The 19,509-nt window shown below is 35.2% G+C and overlaps 1 protein-coding gene across 4 annotated transcripts in view; it reads left to right on the top strand.

Annotated features, from left to right (window-relative positions):
• The window catches only part of RCOR3 (REST corepressor 3), a 49,977-nt gene that overhangs the window by 13,453 nt on the left and 17,015 nt on the right, over positions 1-19,509 (top strand). For all 4 annotated transcript variants that reach the window (XM_066361819.1, XM_066361817.1, XM_066361818.1 and 1 more), the window contains exons 4-9: positions 1,132-1,184; positions 3,124-3,285; positions 4,664-4,788; positions 5,546-5,624; positions 14,293-14,511; positions 16,193-16,270. In XM_066361819.1, the coding sequence (XP_066217916.1) occupies positions 1,132-1,184; positions 3,124-3,285; positions 4,664-4,788; positions 5,546-5,624; positions 14,293-14,511; positions 16,193-16,270 (716 nt within the window). The remainder of the gene's footprint in view (positions 1-1,131; positions 1,185-3,123; positions 3,286-4,663; positions 4,789-5,545; positions 5,625-14,292; positions 14,512-16,192; positions 16,271-19,509) is intronic.

Raw genomic sequence — 19,509 nt, 5'->3', positions numbered from 1 at the left:
TACCAAAAGTTTACAATGTTAATATTAAGGAGATATGACATCATCTATAAAAGATAGCTGTTCTAACAGCATTATTTTTATAATGGCATATTTATATATTAATCTGTACCGTAATGACTAATAATGATAACAAATTCTTATAAAGTACTTAAAATGTGCCAAGTGCTATTCTAAGCACTTTACATGTATTAGCCATTTAATCCTAGGAGGAAGGTACTGCTTTTATTACCATTCAGAGTGAGGAAACTAAAGTACAGAAAAGTCAAGGTAATTGCTTAAAGTTAAAACACTGGCAACAAGGCTGAGAGTCCAGCTCAGGTAGACTAGCAGTTCTAGAATCAGGATTCTTAACCACTGCCTCTCAAAAATGTACATAAAGAATATACACATATAATATTAATAGATATAAATAGATAGATGAAGGATGACTATATAAATCTCACATAAAAATAAGTCTTGCTGAATGTGAAGTGGCAGAGTTCTCAACAATGAGCCTAGAAGTAGCCCGTGTATCCTCAGTGAGGCTGTGCCCGTCTAAATGATTCTATTGGTTTGATTACATATGGAGAATCAGTGAAACTGGAATAGTCAAACACCTTTTGTATAAAGCAGTGTAGGAAGAGCTGAAGAAAATTTTAGGGATACTGAAGCAACCTAAATATGTTGTTACTTTGTATACTATGTGTAGCTGACAAAATGGGAAGGTAAAGGCTTTGGGCCAACTGTAAATATGAGATAGGGTCTTAAATAACTAAGTGACTGCAAATAAAGACTGCAACAGAAAAATCAGGAAATTATCTAATATTTTACACTGAAGTTAGGCTCTATTGGCTACCCACAAATTGATCTTTCTTGTATTCAAAAGTGATTGTAGTAATTGGATTTAATAAGTATATGCTATATGAACATAGAAGTCATACTAAGTAAAATTTTAAACCAGGTGAACTGCTGATCCCATTCATAGAAGTAAAAGTATTTTTGTAACATTTCATGGAAAATGACTTTGGCTATTTTTTCCTACCCCTGGAATATAAATTCTTAAATTCTGCTTTGTTTAAAAAAAAAAAAGAAGTAGTAGATCTAGGCTCATAAAGTAAATATAATTAATTCCATAACATTGTTTCATTACAGTGGATGAATATATTGCAATTGCAAAGGAGAAACATGGCTACAATGTGGAACAGGTATGTAAAGAAACATTTTAACATTAAGGCTTGCCTCAATATTTAGGAAATTCAAAGAACATCTCCTGATCTTTTCTGTCCTAAAAGTGTAGTACGTAGTTCATCCAACTTCAGAGATACTAAAAGTCTTGGCAAAGTCTGAACTTTCAACATTGAGGATTTTGCTTTTTATAAGCATTATTTGTCTCAAGGGCTTGAACGTTTTTCTCTAAATACCTGTTTCTTATTCTACTCTTGAGTTTTAAAAATATCTGAAAGTTTGCAGGATTACTCTGGCAAATGATTACCAAAAAGGAAAAAAAATTTTAAAGTATCAATAATTCTCTTTGACTTTTTTGTTTGTTTTTGTATTTTTCTGAAGTGAGAAGCAGAGAGGCAGAGAAACCGGTTCCACCTGACAAGCCCTCTACAGGGCGATGCTCTGCCCATCTGGGGCCTTGATCCGTTGCAACTGGAGCCATTCTAGCATCTGAGGCGGAGGCCATGGAGCCATCCTTAGCGCCCAGGCCAACCTTGTTCCAAAGGAGCCTTGGCTGTGGGAGGGGTAGAGAGACATAGAGAGAAAGGAGATGGTGGAGAAGCAGATGGGCGTTTCTCCTTTGTGCCCTGGCCCAGAATTGAGCCTGGGACTTCCACATGCCACGCCTTCGCTCTACTACTGAGCCAATTGGCCAGCACTGACATTTTAATCTAAAAGAACTTAAAGTTACATTTTATATTTAAAGAAATATTTGACTTTTAAATTATCAATAAAATAATTCACAAAGGGATTTTCAAAAATTAGATAACTTTGAAAGGAGATAATATGGCTTATTATTTATACCAAGTAATGAGGAGGTAGAGAATATGGGAAAATAAAAATGAAATAGAGATTCTTAAGTATTAGATCAACCTTTATCATAATTGCTAGTAAAATAAATGAATTACCTGTAACCTGCATTTATAAAGAATTAACTTTATAGTCAGTAACTTGATTACATAATAAAAAGTCATTTTTGTGAAATTGAGATGTTTATTTAAATGTAGTTATTTTTTTGTGTGAATTTTGAAGCTTTTGGTTGTGTATTTTGTGTTAAGCCTTACTTTCTGTTTAATATTTAAGAAAGTTAATTCTTTAAAATGTGACACACACATGTTCATTTTAAAGTATTACCAAAGTAAAGAAATTAACTTTAAAACTCGATATTTAAAATGTGTTGCTGAGTCATTTAAGAAATAAGTCTTGATCACCTCAATGTCTAGTACCTTACTGTAAAGATAAAGGCCTACTACATACGTATAATAAAAGAGATAATTGTGGAACTTTTGGAAATTGTTCATTTTAGGCTTTCCTATGATTTGCTAATAAAGTCATTGTCTCATAATAATGCTTTGTGTACATTATGATAATAAAACTCTAAAAAGTATATGTGATAAAGTGTTGTTATAATTGTAGTTGAGGTATTCTTACTTCTTGGAAGTGTTTAGTTTATGATATATTTCTAAAAGGTTAGAACACGTTTTTCTCTATTAAGTCTCAACTGAGCACTTCTAGTTTTGTGTTATAATTGATAGTTTTCATTCAATTACTGGTTTACTGGATATTTTTCCTTTAGCATATTTTTCTCTACACATTGGCAAATGAACGAATGTGGGTAACAGTCTTGACATGAGCCTTCAGACCTGCTGTAGTAATTATAGTCACTCTGCTCAGCTCACTGTTTCCTAGATTCTGCAGCAAATATGGTATGTAGGAGCATTCACTATTCTGAGACCTTGAGTTAAAAGAAATAAATGAGGTCTGCTAATTGGGCAACCCTGATTAAAAGCCCCAAACTGTGAGTGTGTCTTCAGTTGAAGTCATAGGCTAAAGCTTTTAACATGATTTGTGTTTAACTCACTTAAGTATGATGGAACATAAGTCCATTAAAAACCAAAGGGGATTGATTTCTCTCCAAAGGCACTTGGCATGTTGTTCTGGCATAAACATAACATTGAGAAGTCCCTTGCTGATCTCCCTAATTTTACTCCCTTTCCGGATGAGTGGACAGTGGAAGATAAAGTCCTATTTGAACAAGCCTTTAGTTTTCATGGGAAGAGCTTTCACAGGATTCAACAAATGGTATGGTAATTTTGGTCCTACTGTGATTCATACCTGAATGATATCTTAAGCTGATATTAAACACTTCCTAATGATTTAACTAGAAAAAAAGTTTTCCGATCAAATTTTAATATTTAGAAATATTTTGAAATAAGTATATTTGCATATAGTCCTGTTGTCTATAACCACTCTAATGCATGACAGTTACTCGCTATTTTATTGTGATAATTAACTTTTTATGACTTAAATATATGTGTAATAGTATTGTTTAAAGTTTGCCATGACAAGAAAAAAATCATAATTTCAGATTTATTTTTAAACATTTCATTTTTTAACATAAGGATTTTATTTTCTAATTTATATTTCTTTAGATATGAAAATCAATTTTTAAATATTCTGTAATACAGTATTGTTCAGGAACTATTGCTTTTTCTTATAGAACACAATCACTATTTCAAGTTCTTGAGTTTTTAGTATTGTGTCAAAATAATATAAGCCTGAGAAGTTGCTACATTAAACACTTTTAATCCAAATAGATAAAAACTAGATGGTTGCAAATATGTCTGTCTTCCGTAATAGAAAAGTAGTTTTGATTGACAGTGTGCATTGTTTGCCTGTATGACAAATCAGTGAATGATCATTAGTCATTTTAATACCCAAAGACTTTATTTGGTAGGCTAAATCTATTTGCATTATTTATCATTTTAAAACCTGGATTTAAAACAAAATGATCCAAAAGTATCCTTAAGAATTGAATAGCTCTTCTTGAAAACACTATGCCAAATGAAAGAAGATGATGTGAAAGGTCACATTATGATTCCATTTATATGAAATGTTCAGAATAGGCAAATGCATAGGGACGAGGTTAAGGAGAGAATAAGGAGTGACTGCTAATGGGTGTAGGGTTTCTTTTTGAGGTTCTGAAGATGTCGGGAATGTAGTGATAGTTGCACATAGTAGCAAATATGCTAAAAACCACTGACTTCTACACTTTTCTTTTTACTTGTACACTTTAAACTGGAGAATTTTATGATACATGAATTATATATCAATAAAAAGTTCTAGTTTACATAGGGAAAAAAGGAATTAAGTAACTCTTTAAGGAAAACAAGTATTGAATGAATGTCCTGGGGACTGCTAGGGTCATTCTCACTATGTTTCTGACATCTTTCTCCTCTCCCTCTGAACAAATAGGCATATTTATTCAGAAATGTCAGTGTCATGTGTGGGTGGAGTACTAGGATTATATATAACACTTTTTATAACTTATAAAGGCACCCATGAAAATTTTTATCTATACCTTTGATAAATATCAAAGAATAATATCAGAATATTATTCTGTTAATTGGAGTTTTTGAATTAAACTTGCTGTTATTAACATGATATAATTTTTTTCAAGCTTCCAGATAAGACAATTGCTAGCCTTGTAAAATACTACTATTCCTGGAAAAAAACTCGATCCAGGACAAGCTTGATGGATCGTCAGGCCCGAAAACTAGCCAATAGACATAATCAGGGTGACAGGTAGGTTGGATGCCTTTATATTGTTACATTGTTAGGGACACTGTATTGGATTGGTTGCATTTCCTAAGGTAGAGAAATCATCACAACACATTGTAAGCACTTATCCTTGCATTCATGTTTTCACTCTGACAGGAAGAGCTGAGCATTCAAAAATCTTAATAGTAAGAACTCTTCAACTGTTAACTTAAAGCCAGCAGACATTGCAACTGAGTTATATTTGAGCTGTGTTTGTAATCACAAATGCTTTCTTTTTAGTATTGATATATTTAATACATATACTTAAAATCTATTAAATATATCTAATAAATATGTTGTATAGGATATGCTCTTTGCACAGTTATCTGAGTAACCAAAGTTCGTGTTATTGTAGCTCTCTTTATGGTAGTCTAAAATAATTCTGCTTACTGGTTTTTTATCTATATTGTCCAACTAGAGAACTAAAATAGTAAGTATTATATCAAATTAATTATATGTGTTTTCTTTCCCAAATGGTATTTCTTTCTAGATATCTTTCCTATTCGGTCTCTATTTTAGCTAGGCATGTTTGCTAAAATTATTCTGTATTCCTTAAAAATGTTTCTAAACACTACAGCAGTCCAAATGATAAAATGACATCAGTCATTCTTCCCAATGACAGCCTGTGTTCTGGTGGGGAATGTTGAGTAAAATTACTAGCAAGGTACATGACCATTTGGTAAGAGCACTGGGATGGAAAAAAAGAAAGGAATGACATTTACGAATCTCTATCTCTTCTCAGTGATGATGACGTGGAGGAGACACACCCAATGGATGGAAATGATAGTGATTATGATCCCAAAAAAGAAGCCAAGAAAGAGGTAATGGTGAGCATTAGCGTGCTGGTAATTGCTCTGCAAATCTGCTTCATAGGAATGGAGACTACTTCATTAAGAAAAACATTTTGACATAATGATTGAGGAGGTCATAAATTCCAATATTAGTTAAATATTTTTGGAAAAACATTAATATAGAGAACTTTAATTAGTTTAAGTAATTTTGGGGTTATCCTCTACTCAGAAGTATTATAAATCCTGTCATGATTTCTACTCTTTAATTGATAGAAAGGAAATAAAATACCCTCACATGTATTCAGTATAAAATTAAGCTTCCTGGTAGTTATCCAGTTTTTCTTGAATCCATTTTTTGTATGTTTCATATTATACCAAATTAGAAATACCATATTTCCCCATGTATAAGACGCACCTTTCCCGAAAAAATTGGGGTCTAAATACTGGGTGTGTCTTATACAGTGGTTGTAGACGTTTTACTTGCATTTCCTGCATTTTCACACAGATGAAGAGTTGTATGAATTTTATGATGAGTAAAACTTAAATTCAATAACTATATATAATGCATTTTTTTCAAATATCGGGCCCCAAAATTAAGGTGCATCTTATACGTGGGGAAATACGGTAAGTAGCAAGTATACTGATGGCACTTGAAATTGAAAGCTGCCTCAAAGGAAGAGATGAAAGAATCCCCAACTAGAAAAGTACACACTCTTCAATGTGATGATGATAATAATGATGACTCGAAATCGTTAGGAATAGGCTAAATTGATACACATGCTCATTTATCAAGGCAAGGAATCATAATTGTAAAAAATAGACCAAATGTTGATGGGGAAAGGCTCATGAGGTTTAGGCAACTGTGGAATAGTGAAAATAACATTGGCATTGGAGACAGAATGGGACCTCATCTAATTTCATGACCGAGAACTCAAGTGCCATGGCCCACTATAGCCATTGTCACCATCTTAAACTCTTTCACCAGTGAAAGTCTAAAAATCCTATTCTTACCTCAACTTGATATTTTATTAATTGTGTTATTAATGCTAAATGGTCTCAAATTTATACATTCCTTCACTTTTTCCCAAGCCTGGTGGTTTCCCTGAGCCCAGTGATCAACTACGCTGCTCACAAAAGTTAGGGGATATTTATTGCTTCATATTCATTTTGAAATATTCCCTAATTTTTGTGAGCAATATACTTAAATTGTTCTTTTTCCGTATCGTTCACCCCTCCCATATTTCCCTCGTCCTTTCGCTGTACCTTCCCTAATCCTATAAACCCAAATGCTGGGTCGATTGCTATTTTGGTCTGAGGCACAGCAGGATAAAATGGCACCATCGTAACTTCTTGCTACTTACAAAGAGTAGTTTTTAGTCTCAGCTTAGTCTTTAGCATCTCTCAGTCTTTAACCTCTAAGCCTCCATTTTTTTCCATTGGTAAAGTAAAAATAATAGGATTGTTTTGAGAATCAAAGAGGTAATATGTATAAAACCACTTTGTACCCAATACATAGTAAATCTTGAATAAAAGTTGCTACTGTTCTGTTATCTAAGCAACTATTTTGAACATTCATCCCTTTTTTACACATCACCTACTACCTCTCACTCCCCCCAAATCTTGGCAGATAACTTCACATTCTGCTTCACAGAGGAAATAACAAGCAGGAACTCCCTTAAATTCCACCCTTCCCCCTGCCCTCTGTGCTGCCTTAATACCTTTTCATCTGAGTGCATTTACACTTAGGATATTATATTAAAATCATTGTATTTTGCCCACAAGGCTGTGCAGTCTTGGAATACAGGCTCTGAGTTACATTGTACACGTTGTACCCCTTAGCACTTTACACAGTGTTCGTTGTTCACTTCCTTGCCAATATTTGATATGATCAGACTTTTGAAATGTTACTACTCTAATAATATGACATGATATTCAATGATGTCTACTGAATGAACAATCTGTCCCTGAATGCCTCTCTCAGTAAGAAAGGTTCCTTCACTTCTGTATAATGCCACTGCTTGTTTGAACCTGTTCATCCCTTCATATCACCTCTAGTACTTTTTCCATCAAGTCATCCCTTCTCTGTGCCGTACTTTCATTGTTTTCGTTACAGCCCAGAAGTATGCCCAAGTATGTATTTCATTTAAAAGCATAACGATCTCTCAGCCTGTCTAGGCAAAAAGCTACTCCTTAGCTCTACTTCGCTCTTGAGTTTGCCTCAGTCAGACTTCTGTCCCTTCGCTTCCCTGAAACTGCTGATGGGTCAGCAGTGACTCCTAACTGCTACCTCCAGGGATTTAAGATTATTCATGTATTCTACTTGTGCTTTCTGTGTCATTTCAGGTTATTGACGACCCCCCCCCCCCAGCCACACTTTCTGAAAGCCTTTGATTTTTATAACAGCATTCTTTCTACCTTTTTAACTGTTGTGTTCGATTTTAGTGACTGTTTTAATTACTCTATTCATTTGGCCATTACTTTTAAATTCTCTCAAGTAACTTAAAATTATGTTCTTCCTCTTTGTTCTTGTGTTTGACTGCCCTATTTGTAAGTTCTCATCTCTGACTTATCTCATCTCTAAGGTTCCAGACTCTCCCCACCACACTTTCCAGTCTATTCTTTACCCTGTTGCCAAGGCAGTCTTTATAAAACCGAATTTATTGCTTATAACTCTTCCGTGGCTTTGTGTGGACACACAGCACAAACTTTCTAGCTAGGCTTTCTTCACTCCACCCCATGTTTATAATTACTAGCAGTGTTTTAGACTTAAGTTTTTGAGTTCCCTGCATTTTGTCCTGTGGTTATGTTTGTCCCTTTATTCTGTAGTTCCCTTTCTTCCCAAATCTGCCAGGGAAACACCTCATAACTGTAAGATATAGCCTTGGTAACTTCTGTGCTTCATTTTAAATTGACCACTTTCTTATTTTTCTTTAAATCTATTGTAGTATTTACTCATCAGTCAAGTGGTACTTGTTTACTTCTGGTTTCCCCTCCCCCACCTGCCCATCCCTGGGTGGTAAGCTCTTTAAGAGCAAGAGTTGTACCTTATCTACAGGGCCTGGTATATAGTAAGCTTCATATAATATAATAATAATTTATTATAATAATAATAATAATTATAATAAAAATTTATTATAATTATAAACTCTTAATTCCTGTACAGATCTGAGAGAGTGAGAATTTGGGTTATCTAGAAAATGGTATGTATGTGGAATACTGTTTTGTCTATACAAAGTGACACATACGAATTTTGTCCTTGTTTGCCTTGAGTTTATCCTGTTAGCAACTGACGTGAGGGGAGACTAAGTTAAAAAGTAGAAGAATGCTGTGGGGCTGTGGGGCTGTGGTCCAGGGCTGACACTGCGTGTTAGCAGCCTCATTCATTTCTCTGCTCTTTCACAGGTGATAGGGACATCAGGCAGGGAGTGATACTATATTATTGCCTTTAACACAGATCCAACTTTTAAAAATAGTGAATGACACTTACAGTACCTTAGAGTATACGCAGAGTGAAGAAGAATAGTAAAACAAACACTAGTGTGCCCATTACTGAACTTAAGAAACAGAAGGCCCGTGTGTGTCTCCTTAATTGCAACCCCTCCCTTCTCTCCAGAGGGAACCTCTGTCCTGGAAAGGGAACGCTATCCTGAAATTTATCAATTATCGAACTTCCTTTATTTTAATAGTTTTGTCACATATATGTATCTGAGCAACTCACATTTAGTTTTGTCCATTTTAAACTATTTAAATGGAATCATGTTGTATGTATTTTTCAGCTATCTGTATTTTGTTGTTTTTGTTGTCCAATGTGTTTTTTCAGTTTCTTTCATTGCTATATTACAGTGCTCCATTGTATGCATATGCCACAACTAATCCATTCTCCTACTATTGGACATCTTTTCCAGTTTTTTATTATTATAAACAATACTCATAAGAACATATCCTGGATCCACATGTATAAGAGTTCCCATTGGACAGTGGTTTTCAGCTAGGTGTAGTATTGCCCCTGGGGGTAAAGGGTATTTAGAATTATGGAAGATTGTATTCATGTTTCAATGATTGTAGGGTACCACTGGCACACAGTAGGAAAGGGATGCCAGCTCTCCTGAGTGCACAACACAGATTGTTCCACCAAATTGCCATGGTGACTTACTCAGTAACAGTACCCTATGATTGCTTGGAGTGAAAGTACTCTGTTTTAGGGTACAGTAGTCCCCCTTATGTACAGGGGTACACTCCAAGAGCCCAGTAGGTCCTGAAACCATGGATATTACCAAACCCTACATACAGTTTGTTTTTTCCTATACATACATAACTTCCTCAGTCAACTTTTTAAAAAACTTTTTATTTTTTATTGAATTTATTGGGGTGACATTGATTAGTAAAGTTATACAGGTTTCAGGTGCACAGTTCTACAGCTCATCATCTGTATACTGCATTGTGTGCTTGCCACCCAATTCAAGTCTCCGTCCTTCACCATCTCTTAATCAACTTATATAACTATTGGAAACATGACAGCAGCTTCTTTATCGGCAGATGCAGCATCTCCAGTAATTTTTATATTTTTCAGTCCAAACTTACACCTGGATCTGTGTGACTATCCCGTACTCACAGTAAATGGCCTGGAGTCACTCCTTTCAGGGGATCACTTGCTGAAGTGTTTGTACAGGCTCAGTGCTTTCTGACTCAACACACCGTCGATCAGAACATGTTTTCTGTTCATCTCCCACTCACAAATTTAATGCTTTTCCATCCTAATTAAGTGCTTATGGCCCATGGTGGCCATAACTATTGCATCTTGAGGTGTGACAGCAAAACTAACGTACATTTTTTTATATATAATTTCATGGATAGATTTGTTCTTACTGTATATCTTAGCAAACTTACCCTATGATTTTTTCTTTCCTTATTGGAGACCTTTCACCAATTAAGTACTTTAAGGCTTCTCTTTGGCACATCTGAATTACCAGCATCACTACTCTTGTGCTTTGGGGCCATGATTTAAGTAAAATAAGGGTTACTTGAACTTAAGCACTGTGTGTTACCATAACAGTCAATCTGATAACTGAGTCCACCATTAAATGACTAACAGACAAGTAGCATGCAAGGTATACTCTCAGTTATTGGTCGCAAGGTTTTGTTTGTGTCTGTTAATTACATCTTCTCAGTTCTGTGATTGAAATCTGTATTTTCTTACTGGTTGCCTACTGGCTAGCATGGTTTTTGTTGTTGTTTATCTGCTTACTGATTAATTGAGCACTGATGCTTAAGCTCTTGTTATTAGGTGCATAGAAGTTGAAAATTGTTTTACCTTGTGGTTGAATGGAACCTTTTTTACCCACATGCACTGATCTTTCACCCCTTGCAGTGTCTTCTGCTTTAAAGATTATTTTGTCTGATATAACTGTACCATTTTTCGTCTGTTCAGTATTTGCCTGGTGTGTGTGTATTTTCAACATCTCTGTGTTCTCATGTTTTAAATATGTGTTATAAGGAGCATCTGGAAGTTTAGTTTCTTTATGTTGCTCATGATCACTGAACTCTGTATTTTTGTTCTTTCTTATTTTTAGCTTCTATTTGACATGCTTTTCTGTTTTCTTTCCGCACCCTCAGGCCTTTTTTTTTTTTTTAACTTAAGAATCCATCTCTTGTTTCATGTTTTTACTTTGTACTAGTTTGAGATGTTTCTATATTTCTGTTCTTATGTGTACTCTAGAAATTTTGTCCAGCTTAAAATTTAATACTGATGTTTAAGTGAATTTCTGATTAATGCAAGGCCCTCACAGTGTTTTGACTTCAACCACTACCTTCTTATTTTTATGCTATTTTTATCCATTTTATATCTTGTTTTAAATTTCTCAAATTAAAAATATAGTCAGTATTTACCCAGTTTAAAATTTATTTTGCTTACCATTCTTAAGTCTTAGGCCTTTCTTCAAAAATAATTTCCCTTTTTCCTTTACAAATTAATTTACTGAGGGTCTTTTGGTTATAAATGTGTTCAGTTTTATAATATCCAGAAGGTCTGTTTCTTCATTGTTCTTGAAACCTTAATTTTGTTGGGGCTAGCCCAGCGGTTCTCAACCTGTGGGTCGCGACTTCAGCGGGTGAGAACTGCTGTGTTTTAGTCGTTCGACCCCTGCCGGGGTCGCGACCCACAGGTTGAGAACCGCTGGGCTAGCCCCTTAGGAAGACAGTTCCTATTTGAAAATACTGTACTATTCTACTGCTTCTGATTTCTATCCTTGCTGCAGAGAAGTCTTCTGTTAGAGTAATTACCATTCCTTTGGAAGTAATTTTTCTTTTCTGTCTGTTGACTTTTATGATCTCTTCTATGTCTTTTTTTTTTTTTAACTTGCTTTGGATTCATTATAATTTTCTGAATCTAATGTCTTCTTAAGTTCTGCAAAATTCTTGTTGCCTCCAAATATTGCTTCTCCCTCATTCTCTCTCTCCTTTCCTTTGAGAATCCCTTTAGAAATATTATAGACTTTTACTTGTCTCTTGACCACTCATTGTTCCATCTTTTCATCTGTCCATATTTCTGTACTACATTCTGGCCATTTTTCTCATATGTATCTTCTAAGTCAACAGTTTTCTTTTTGCCTGACCAGGTGGAAGCGCAGTGGACCCAGGTTTGAAACCCGGACATTACCAGCTTGAACGCGGGCTCATCTAGCTTGAGTGCAGGCTCACCAGCTTGAGCACATGGTCGCTGGTTTGAGCCCAGAGATCACTGGTTTGAAGCCCAAGTTTGCTGGCTTGAGCCTAAGGTTGCTGGCTTGAGCAAGGGGTCACTGGCTTGGCTGGAGGGCCCCCCACCATCAAGACATATATGAGAAAACAATCAATGAACAACTAAGGTGCCACAACTATGAGTTGATACTTCTCATTTCTCTCCCTTCCTCTCTCCTTGCCTGTCTCTCTCTCTCTTGCATGCATGTGCACTAAAGAAAAAAAAATTCCTTTGAGTTCTGTCTAATCTGCTAACTCATCCATTGAGTTTCTAATTTTGTTTCTAATGTTTTTTTATTTCTAGATACTTTGTTTGCTTCCTTTGCATATCTGCTTCGTGAGTTATGATAGACTCTTATTCCTTATAATAATATTCCATATTTGCAAGTTTTTTATTTCTTTATACACACGTAACACATTTATTGTGTTATCTTTATTTAGTAATGCTAATATCTGCAGTCTTTGCAGGTATAATTCTATTGTTTGCTTCTCAATCTGTCACTCACAGGACTTGTATAGCAATTTGTGATTGTGAGTTCATTTTCCTTGGAGCATATTTGAGAAAAATTTTGAGACCTGCCTGGGTTTGAAATGTATTTTTTTAGAAACAATTTGCGTTTGCTTCTCTAAATGTATGAAAGCCCTACCATCCTGAGACACTTGAAGTTTTTTGATTTTGGGGTTTTGGGGCTGGACAGGTTATAAAAATTTAGTTTTCAAATCTGCTTGAATGTAGGCCTACGGTTAGAGATTCTCAGGGGAGACTTGTTTTGGTTTCTTTTCCATTAGGCCAAGGATGAGGTAGGGCAGGGGCATTTTTTTCTACTTGTACAAGAATGAAGTCTGTTTTGGAGTTCTGTCTTTATGTCCTGTGTTCTGTACCTGCTGTCCATCAAAGCCTTGGCTTTGGGCAGATGCCAACTCTTGCATCCTCATTCCTCGGGATTCCTGCTTTCTCAGGGTTTCTGGTCTCTGAGGAATTTCCTCACTTCCCTACCAGCTCAGAAATGAGTTTTAAAAGATTTTTTCAAAAATTCTTGAACCAGCAATTTTAAGAGTGCTGTACTGGGAGGAGTTTCCCTAAATGTCAAGTTGGCTGTGTGTGGCTTTGAGTTGGATTTTAAGCAACAAAGTTCATTATGCTGTATTATATAATTGTTTTATAACTTTGGCTCAGAGTTCCTTTTCTAAAGAATTGGATTATTAAATCTATTCTGTGAAATAGCCTTCAATATAATGAACAGTTTCTGTCTCTGAAGCACAAAATAACTTTTTTTTATATCACACTTTAAGAATATTACAAGTAAAATGAAATCTTACTTAGTTCATGGTCATCATTATTAGAAACTTTTTAATGTCTTCCAAAATGCAAATTCACATTTTGTTTTATTCACAGGTTAAATAAACTTGAAGTTTAGAAATGTTGTCATGATTAAGACAATTCTGTGTCCCTTTAAGTTAGAGGCATACTTCTCTTTCAACAACTCTAAAGTGAGAATGAGAAGTTGTCTCTTTTTTACCAGCTATCTGATCTGCCACTTCTCATAATTCCCAATTTGGCCCTTTTCTTACTTTCTTAAAACACTTTGTACTTAATGATTTAGAATTGGGGGGGGGGGGGCTTTATTGCTTAAGAAATATATATCCCCTCTTGAAGCAAACAAGAATAGTTTAGAATCCAACTTATTTTTTCTTTTGTTCAGAATCCTTTGGGTGTAGAAATCACTCAATTTTATTGAGTGGCTTAACCAAGACTGCATTGTATGATATGTTTATTTTTCCCCAGTTGATGAACTCTGTGTTTATGTGTGTGTGTATGTACACTCATACATAATTTAATTGGTTAGAAGTATTTTTCTAGATGTACTTAGTGTAACCAATACTTCTGCTACGTAGTAATTGACTGTTTTAATTTTTCATGTTAAATAACAAATGACCTATTTTTCTATCTTTATTCTTCTAGGGCAATACTGAACAACCTGTCCAAACTAGCAAGATTGGACTTGGGAGGAGAGAGTATCAGAGTTTACAACACCGACACCATTCGCAGCGCTCTAAGTGCCGCCCCCCGAAGGGCATGTATTTAACCCAGGAAGACGTGGTAGCTGTTTCCTGTAGTCCCAATGCTGCCAACACCATCCTGAAGCAACTGGACATGGAGTTGATCTCTTTAAAACGTCAGGTATTTTATACAAATCATATAGTTAATGAGTCTGTCCCATTTTGCTTATCTACTTTACCTCAGTAAACTCAATTTTTTGCAGATTTTTCTCAGTGACCCTTTATATAAGCTTTATTATTTAAGATTGACCTTGTTCCCAAATGGTAAGATGCCTTCGTCTATTCTAGATTTGAATCTCAGCATTGCTATTTGTTAGTTCTGTGACCTTGTTAAACAGTAGAATCTCTCTATGTTTCAATTTTATATTTGAAGTTGGGGGTAATACTATTCTTACAGGTCGTTGGGAATTACTTGAGATGGTGTGTAGATTGCTTAGCAGTGTTTGACATATTTCAAGGCTAAATGAATAGTGGCCACTCTCTTCTTCTTCTTCATCATCATCATCATCATCATCATCATCATCATCACCACCAGTTGTAGTAGCAGCTGATAAAAATATAATCATCATGACCAGGTTGTGGTGAAGAGTCAGGACTGGAGTCAGTGAACCTAAGTTCTAAGCCTGGTTACACCATCTACTTCCTGTGTAATCTCAGGAAAGCTGCTCATCTCTTAACTTCAGTTTCCTTCTCTTGAAATGTGGAGAATAATGTGATGGTTGGGAGGAATTAAATAAGCTAATATAAGTGCTTGAAACTGCCCAGAACAGAGTAAGTACTCAGTGAATGGTTGTTAACTAGGTCTCTCGCTTTCTGAGTTTTCTTTTCCCTTTTTCGTTTGTTTCTGTTATTGTTAACTGTCCCTTAGGTCTAGTTACTCTTTGAAGTCTCTCCTTTCTTGGACTGTATCAGCCAACCTTACACAGTGTGCCAGTGACTTTGATTCAGAAATCTGTGACTTTTCTGCCAAGCTCTATAGTTATAATTCCATCTGTCTGCTAGACATTTCATGTAACCCCTAGAAGACTTCTTTCTTTCTTTGCTGTCTTTTGAAATACCAGAATCATCTTTGATTCATCCCTTGCCATTGTCACCACCACGGCACACAGAGACCAAGTTGTAACCAAGTTATGTGAGTTTTATCTCTGAGATTTCCTTTAAAACAGAACAGATCTCTCATTTTTAGTTCCATCACTGCTGCTCTTGTGCAGGCCCTTATCACCTCTCACCTGACAATAGATGTCTTGTTGGTTCTCCTTTCTCAATGTGTAAGGTGGACCACCAACAATGGTACTTAGTGTAATAAACACCTAATACAGACTATTTACCCTCATCATTGTTACTCTTATTGCAATAATTGTTGTTTGATTAAAACATTATGATAATGAAAAATATTGATGGATTTTAATTCCTATACAGGGTGGGCAAAGGTAGGTTTACAGCTGTTCCTATGGAAAAGGACATGCAGGCTATGATGATGATAATACAAGAATATCATGTACTAACAACTGTAAACCTACTGTTGCACCCCCCCCCCCCCGTGTATGTCCGTTATCTTTGGTTATAAGAGACATTTTTTAAAAATATCCAAATACTATGATTTGTGAACTGTGTCTATTAATTTATTAGATGATGTATATATTAGTTGAATGAGGGAAATATCGCACCATAAGTGTGGTAAATATCTATCCTCCTGAAATGAAATTCAAGAGGGTTTGGTACATACCCTTTTCATTTACTGAGTACTCAAAAATTCACTAAGTATGTGTTCTGGTTCATATTTTGGTTTATTTTTGTTAAAGGTTCAGAATGCTAAGCAAGTAAACAGTGCACTTAAACAGAAAATGGAAGGTGGAATTGAAGAATTCAAACCTCCTGAGGTACGTTATTGAAGAATATATGTTGCTAAGTATGGTAAAACCTTGTTCTTCAAGTTATCCAGTGTTCAGCTACTAGTTTGGTCATATGTATTATTAATACTTTGAAGATTTAAGGTTTTATAATATGGATAATTTGTTGTGTCTGCTTTGTCATTTAGATAGTCTTTTTGAGACTTGGCTAATGATTTAAGTTAAATCATGTCTTTCTTGCCCATAGCAATTCCTGTCGAGCAAAGTGATTAGGAAGTATAGCTATATGAGGAGGCCCAGTGCACGTGAAACTAGGTCATTGATGAGCAAGCCAGTACACTTCTGGGTCTGCAGCAGTGTTTGCTCATAGTCCTTTTCTGCTTGTGTGATCACCAAAAAAGGAGCTTATTTTAACTAATTTCAGTTTAAGATATTTGTCCTTGGGCTCAGATTTCCAATTAGAATTTTATTACGCAAACTTATATTCTTGTTCTTATGTCCCTGAGAATATGAAGTTTAAAAACAAGATATGTAGGTTGACTTTCTCAAGTCTTACTTGTATTTCAACTGAATTAGTGTTTTTGATATTTGTGATAATTATAGGTGTTAAATGCCCATAACGTTCAGTCAAGTCTTTTTATAGAAGCTTTTATTATAAAATCTTTTCTCTCTCTTTTTTAAGACTCCTATGTTATGCTTTATATTCTAGACTACTTGCCTATTTGTGTAATAACCAGATAATTTTATTTGGTCCTAATGGGACACCCCCCTCGCCTCCACACAAATCCCAGGTTGACTGACAGACCTACAAGTGAAGTATGTGTGAAGGGCTGGGGGAGGGGCAGAAGAGTAGTGCTTCACAGCTAATGTGCCCTGTGCCTTCTGCTCACAGTCTTTCAGAAGAAAGAATTGTGAAGAAAGTTCTTTTTGTTTGTTTTGAATAATCTCTTTCAGGGGTAGGAAATGGAAAAGAGTGAAATACACATAGACTAATATCATTCCAAACCCATATAGCCGTACATAGACAAACATTCTGGTGACATTGACAATATGATACCAAGAATATTATTATAACAAAAAGTATTATAAATTTTGTATTGAAATTATTTTCATTTCCATATTTAATTATGCATTAAAATGCATAAAAGTAAAAAACTTGAAATACCTATAACTTAAAAATATAATTTAATAATTAAATTTAAAAATACAGCAGGTATTGAAAACATTATGGGATACCATGAGGAACTTTATGCCAATATGCTTAAAAATTTAAGCAAAACTTAGAACTTCCTAGGAAAATGTCTAACCAAAATTATCTTTAATAGAAAGAAAACCTGAATAATTTATAGTCATTAAATAAAATGATAGAAAAATTAGCATTTTTCTTAAAGGAATACACCAGGCCCAATCAATTTTACAGAAGAAGGGGTCTACCAAAGTTTCAAGGAAATAATAATTCTAATCTCAACTTTTCCAGAAAATTGCAGGATAGTCTCACTATTAACTTTATATAAAATAAGACGTGAAAGTGTAGTGGCACTTGTAACTTTCCTGCATACCATCTCATTTGAGGCTCACAGAAATCCAAAGTGGATGAAACAAATACTTGTATTTTATAAGGAAACTAGGCCTCAGGAGAAGTTTACTGACTTGATCTAGGTCACATATCTAGTAAATAGTGAACCTCTGGCTACATTTCAGATTCTTAAAGAGTCCAATGGGAGTACTAGATTAATGTTATGCTGCCTCTTACTTTTGGAGATTTTCATGTTACAGCAAAATCATATGATTCCCCCATTTAAATTTAGCTACTGGGTTAGATGTTATTGAACATTTACTACATCTTTTGGTTTATTGTAAAAAAAAAAATCAAAATGAAACAACCACCGTCTTAACACTCAACCATTTGTACATTGAAGTTTGAATATTACTTTGAGGTTGATTTATTGAATTCATGACTTGAAAATGGATGTATGTTCTATCACTAGTAAATGCCCAACATATATTATTCCTATGGTTTTCAGGGGAGAGTGACCTGAATAGACACTTTTCAAAAGACTAGATTAACAGTCATAGTCAAGACTTTGAAAAACCACGTAATTCATCCCCTTTCCTTTAGGTAATCCCTAACCTAAAGAATTTCATTCACTTTGAAACAATAGGCTACTAAATGACGTAACTCAACTGGAAGTAAACAGAGATGCTTTACTTACTCATTTGTTTGTATCTGTTATTTTCATTTAGGGGAAAATTTGATAAAGTCCATACTTCGATAAATATTGATCGCTTATTTCATGTAAGACACTGTGTTAGGCACTGTGGGAAGTGTGTGTTTGGGAAAGGGCGGTGGACACATAAAAATGAGGAAGAGATGGATTTTTCCATCTGCTTTAAAAAAAGAACTTGCATTCTAGATGTTGTAAGAGAAACTGATTAAAGTTATATGATACATTTACAAGTAAAGTGTTCCAGGAAAACAAGTGGTCATTACTCATTCTGGCTGGGATCATCAGGGAAGTCTTCCGAGAGGAGGGTGTTTCAGCTGAGGTTTGAAAGTAAATAGAGTTTTTGCACATACAGTGAAGGGCAGGCAGAGGGAATCCTATGAACAGTGGTTTGGTGTTGAGCAGTACATTCAAAATAAAAATCCAGTAGGAGAAAGTAAAGCATTTTAAAAACCAGTCAACAGTTATTCCCTGAACACTCATTATTTTGCTAATTACTACTGAGAATTCAGTGCAAGGGTAAATCAGTCCTTTCTCAAGTAGTACGTGTCTACTTAGAGAGGCGAACTTGGAAAAGAGGACTAGTGAACCCCATGTATGAGAGATACTAACAAGTTAAGAGTTGCACAGGAACTTCTTTAAGATAGAGATCAGTGGGCAAGGGCCAGAGTCTAAAAGTCTGTGAGAGCTAGGAAGAGGAGATGGATGTAATGAAAAATTTTAATTTTAGGGAAGTTATCCTGTTCGTGTTCAATCTGTAGCAGTGGTTTTCAATCACTGGTCCACCGGAAATTTTGTGCTGGTCTGTGAAAAAGTTAACCACCCTCATGTTGAAAACCACTGTTCAGGATAATTTAGGAACTAAACAGCTGCTGAAATACCAAGCATATGAGTAGTAATGTAAAGGGTGAAGGGGTACCGCATAGGGCCAGTATTTGTTGTAGGAATGGACAAGTGATAAATCCAAAGAACATTGCAAAGTAGAAATTAGTGCATCTCCTTGGAAGTATGTGAGAGTGTTGGGAGGGTAGCGTTTGGTTACAC

This window comes from Saccopteryx leptura, chromosome 2 (genome assembly GCF_036850995.1).
Source record: "Saccopteryx leptura isolate mSacLep1 chromosome 2, mSacLep1_pri_phased_curated, whole genome shotgun sequence".
Taxonomy (NCBI): Eukaryota; Metazoa; Chordata; class Mammalia; order Chiroptera; family Emballonuridae; genus Saccopteryx; species Saccopteryx leptura.
Note: the sequence above shows the minus strand (reverse complement) of the source record. Positions and strands in the feature narration are given on the sequence as shown.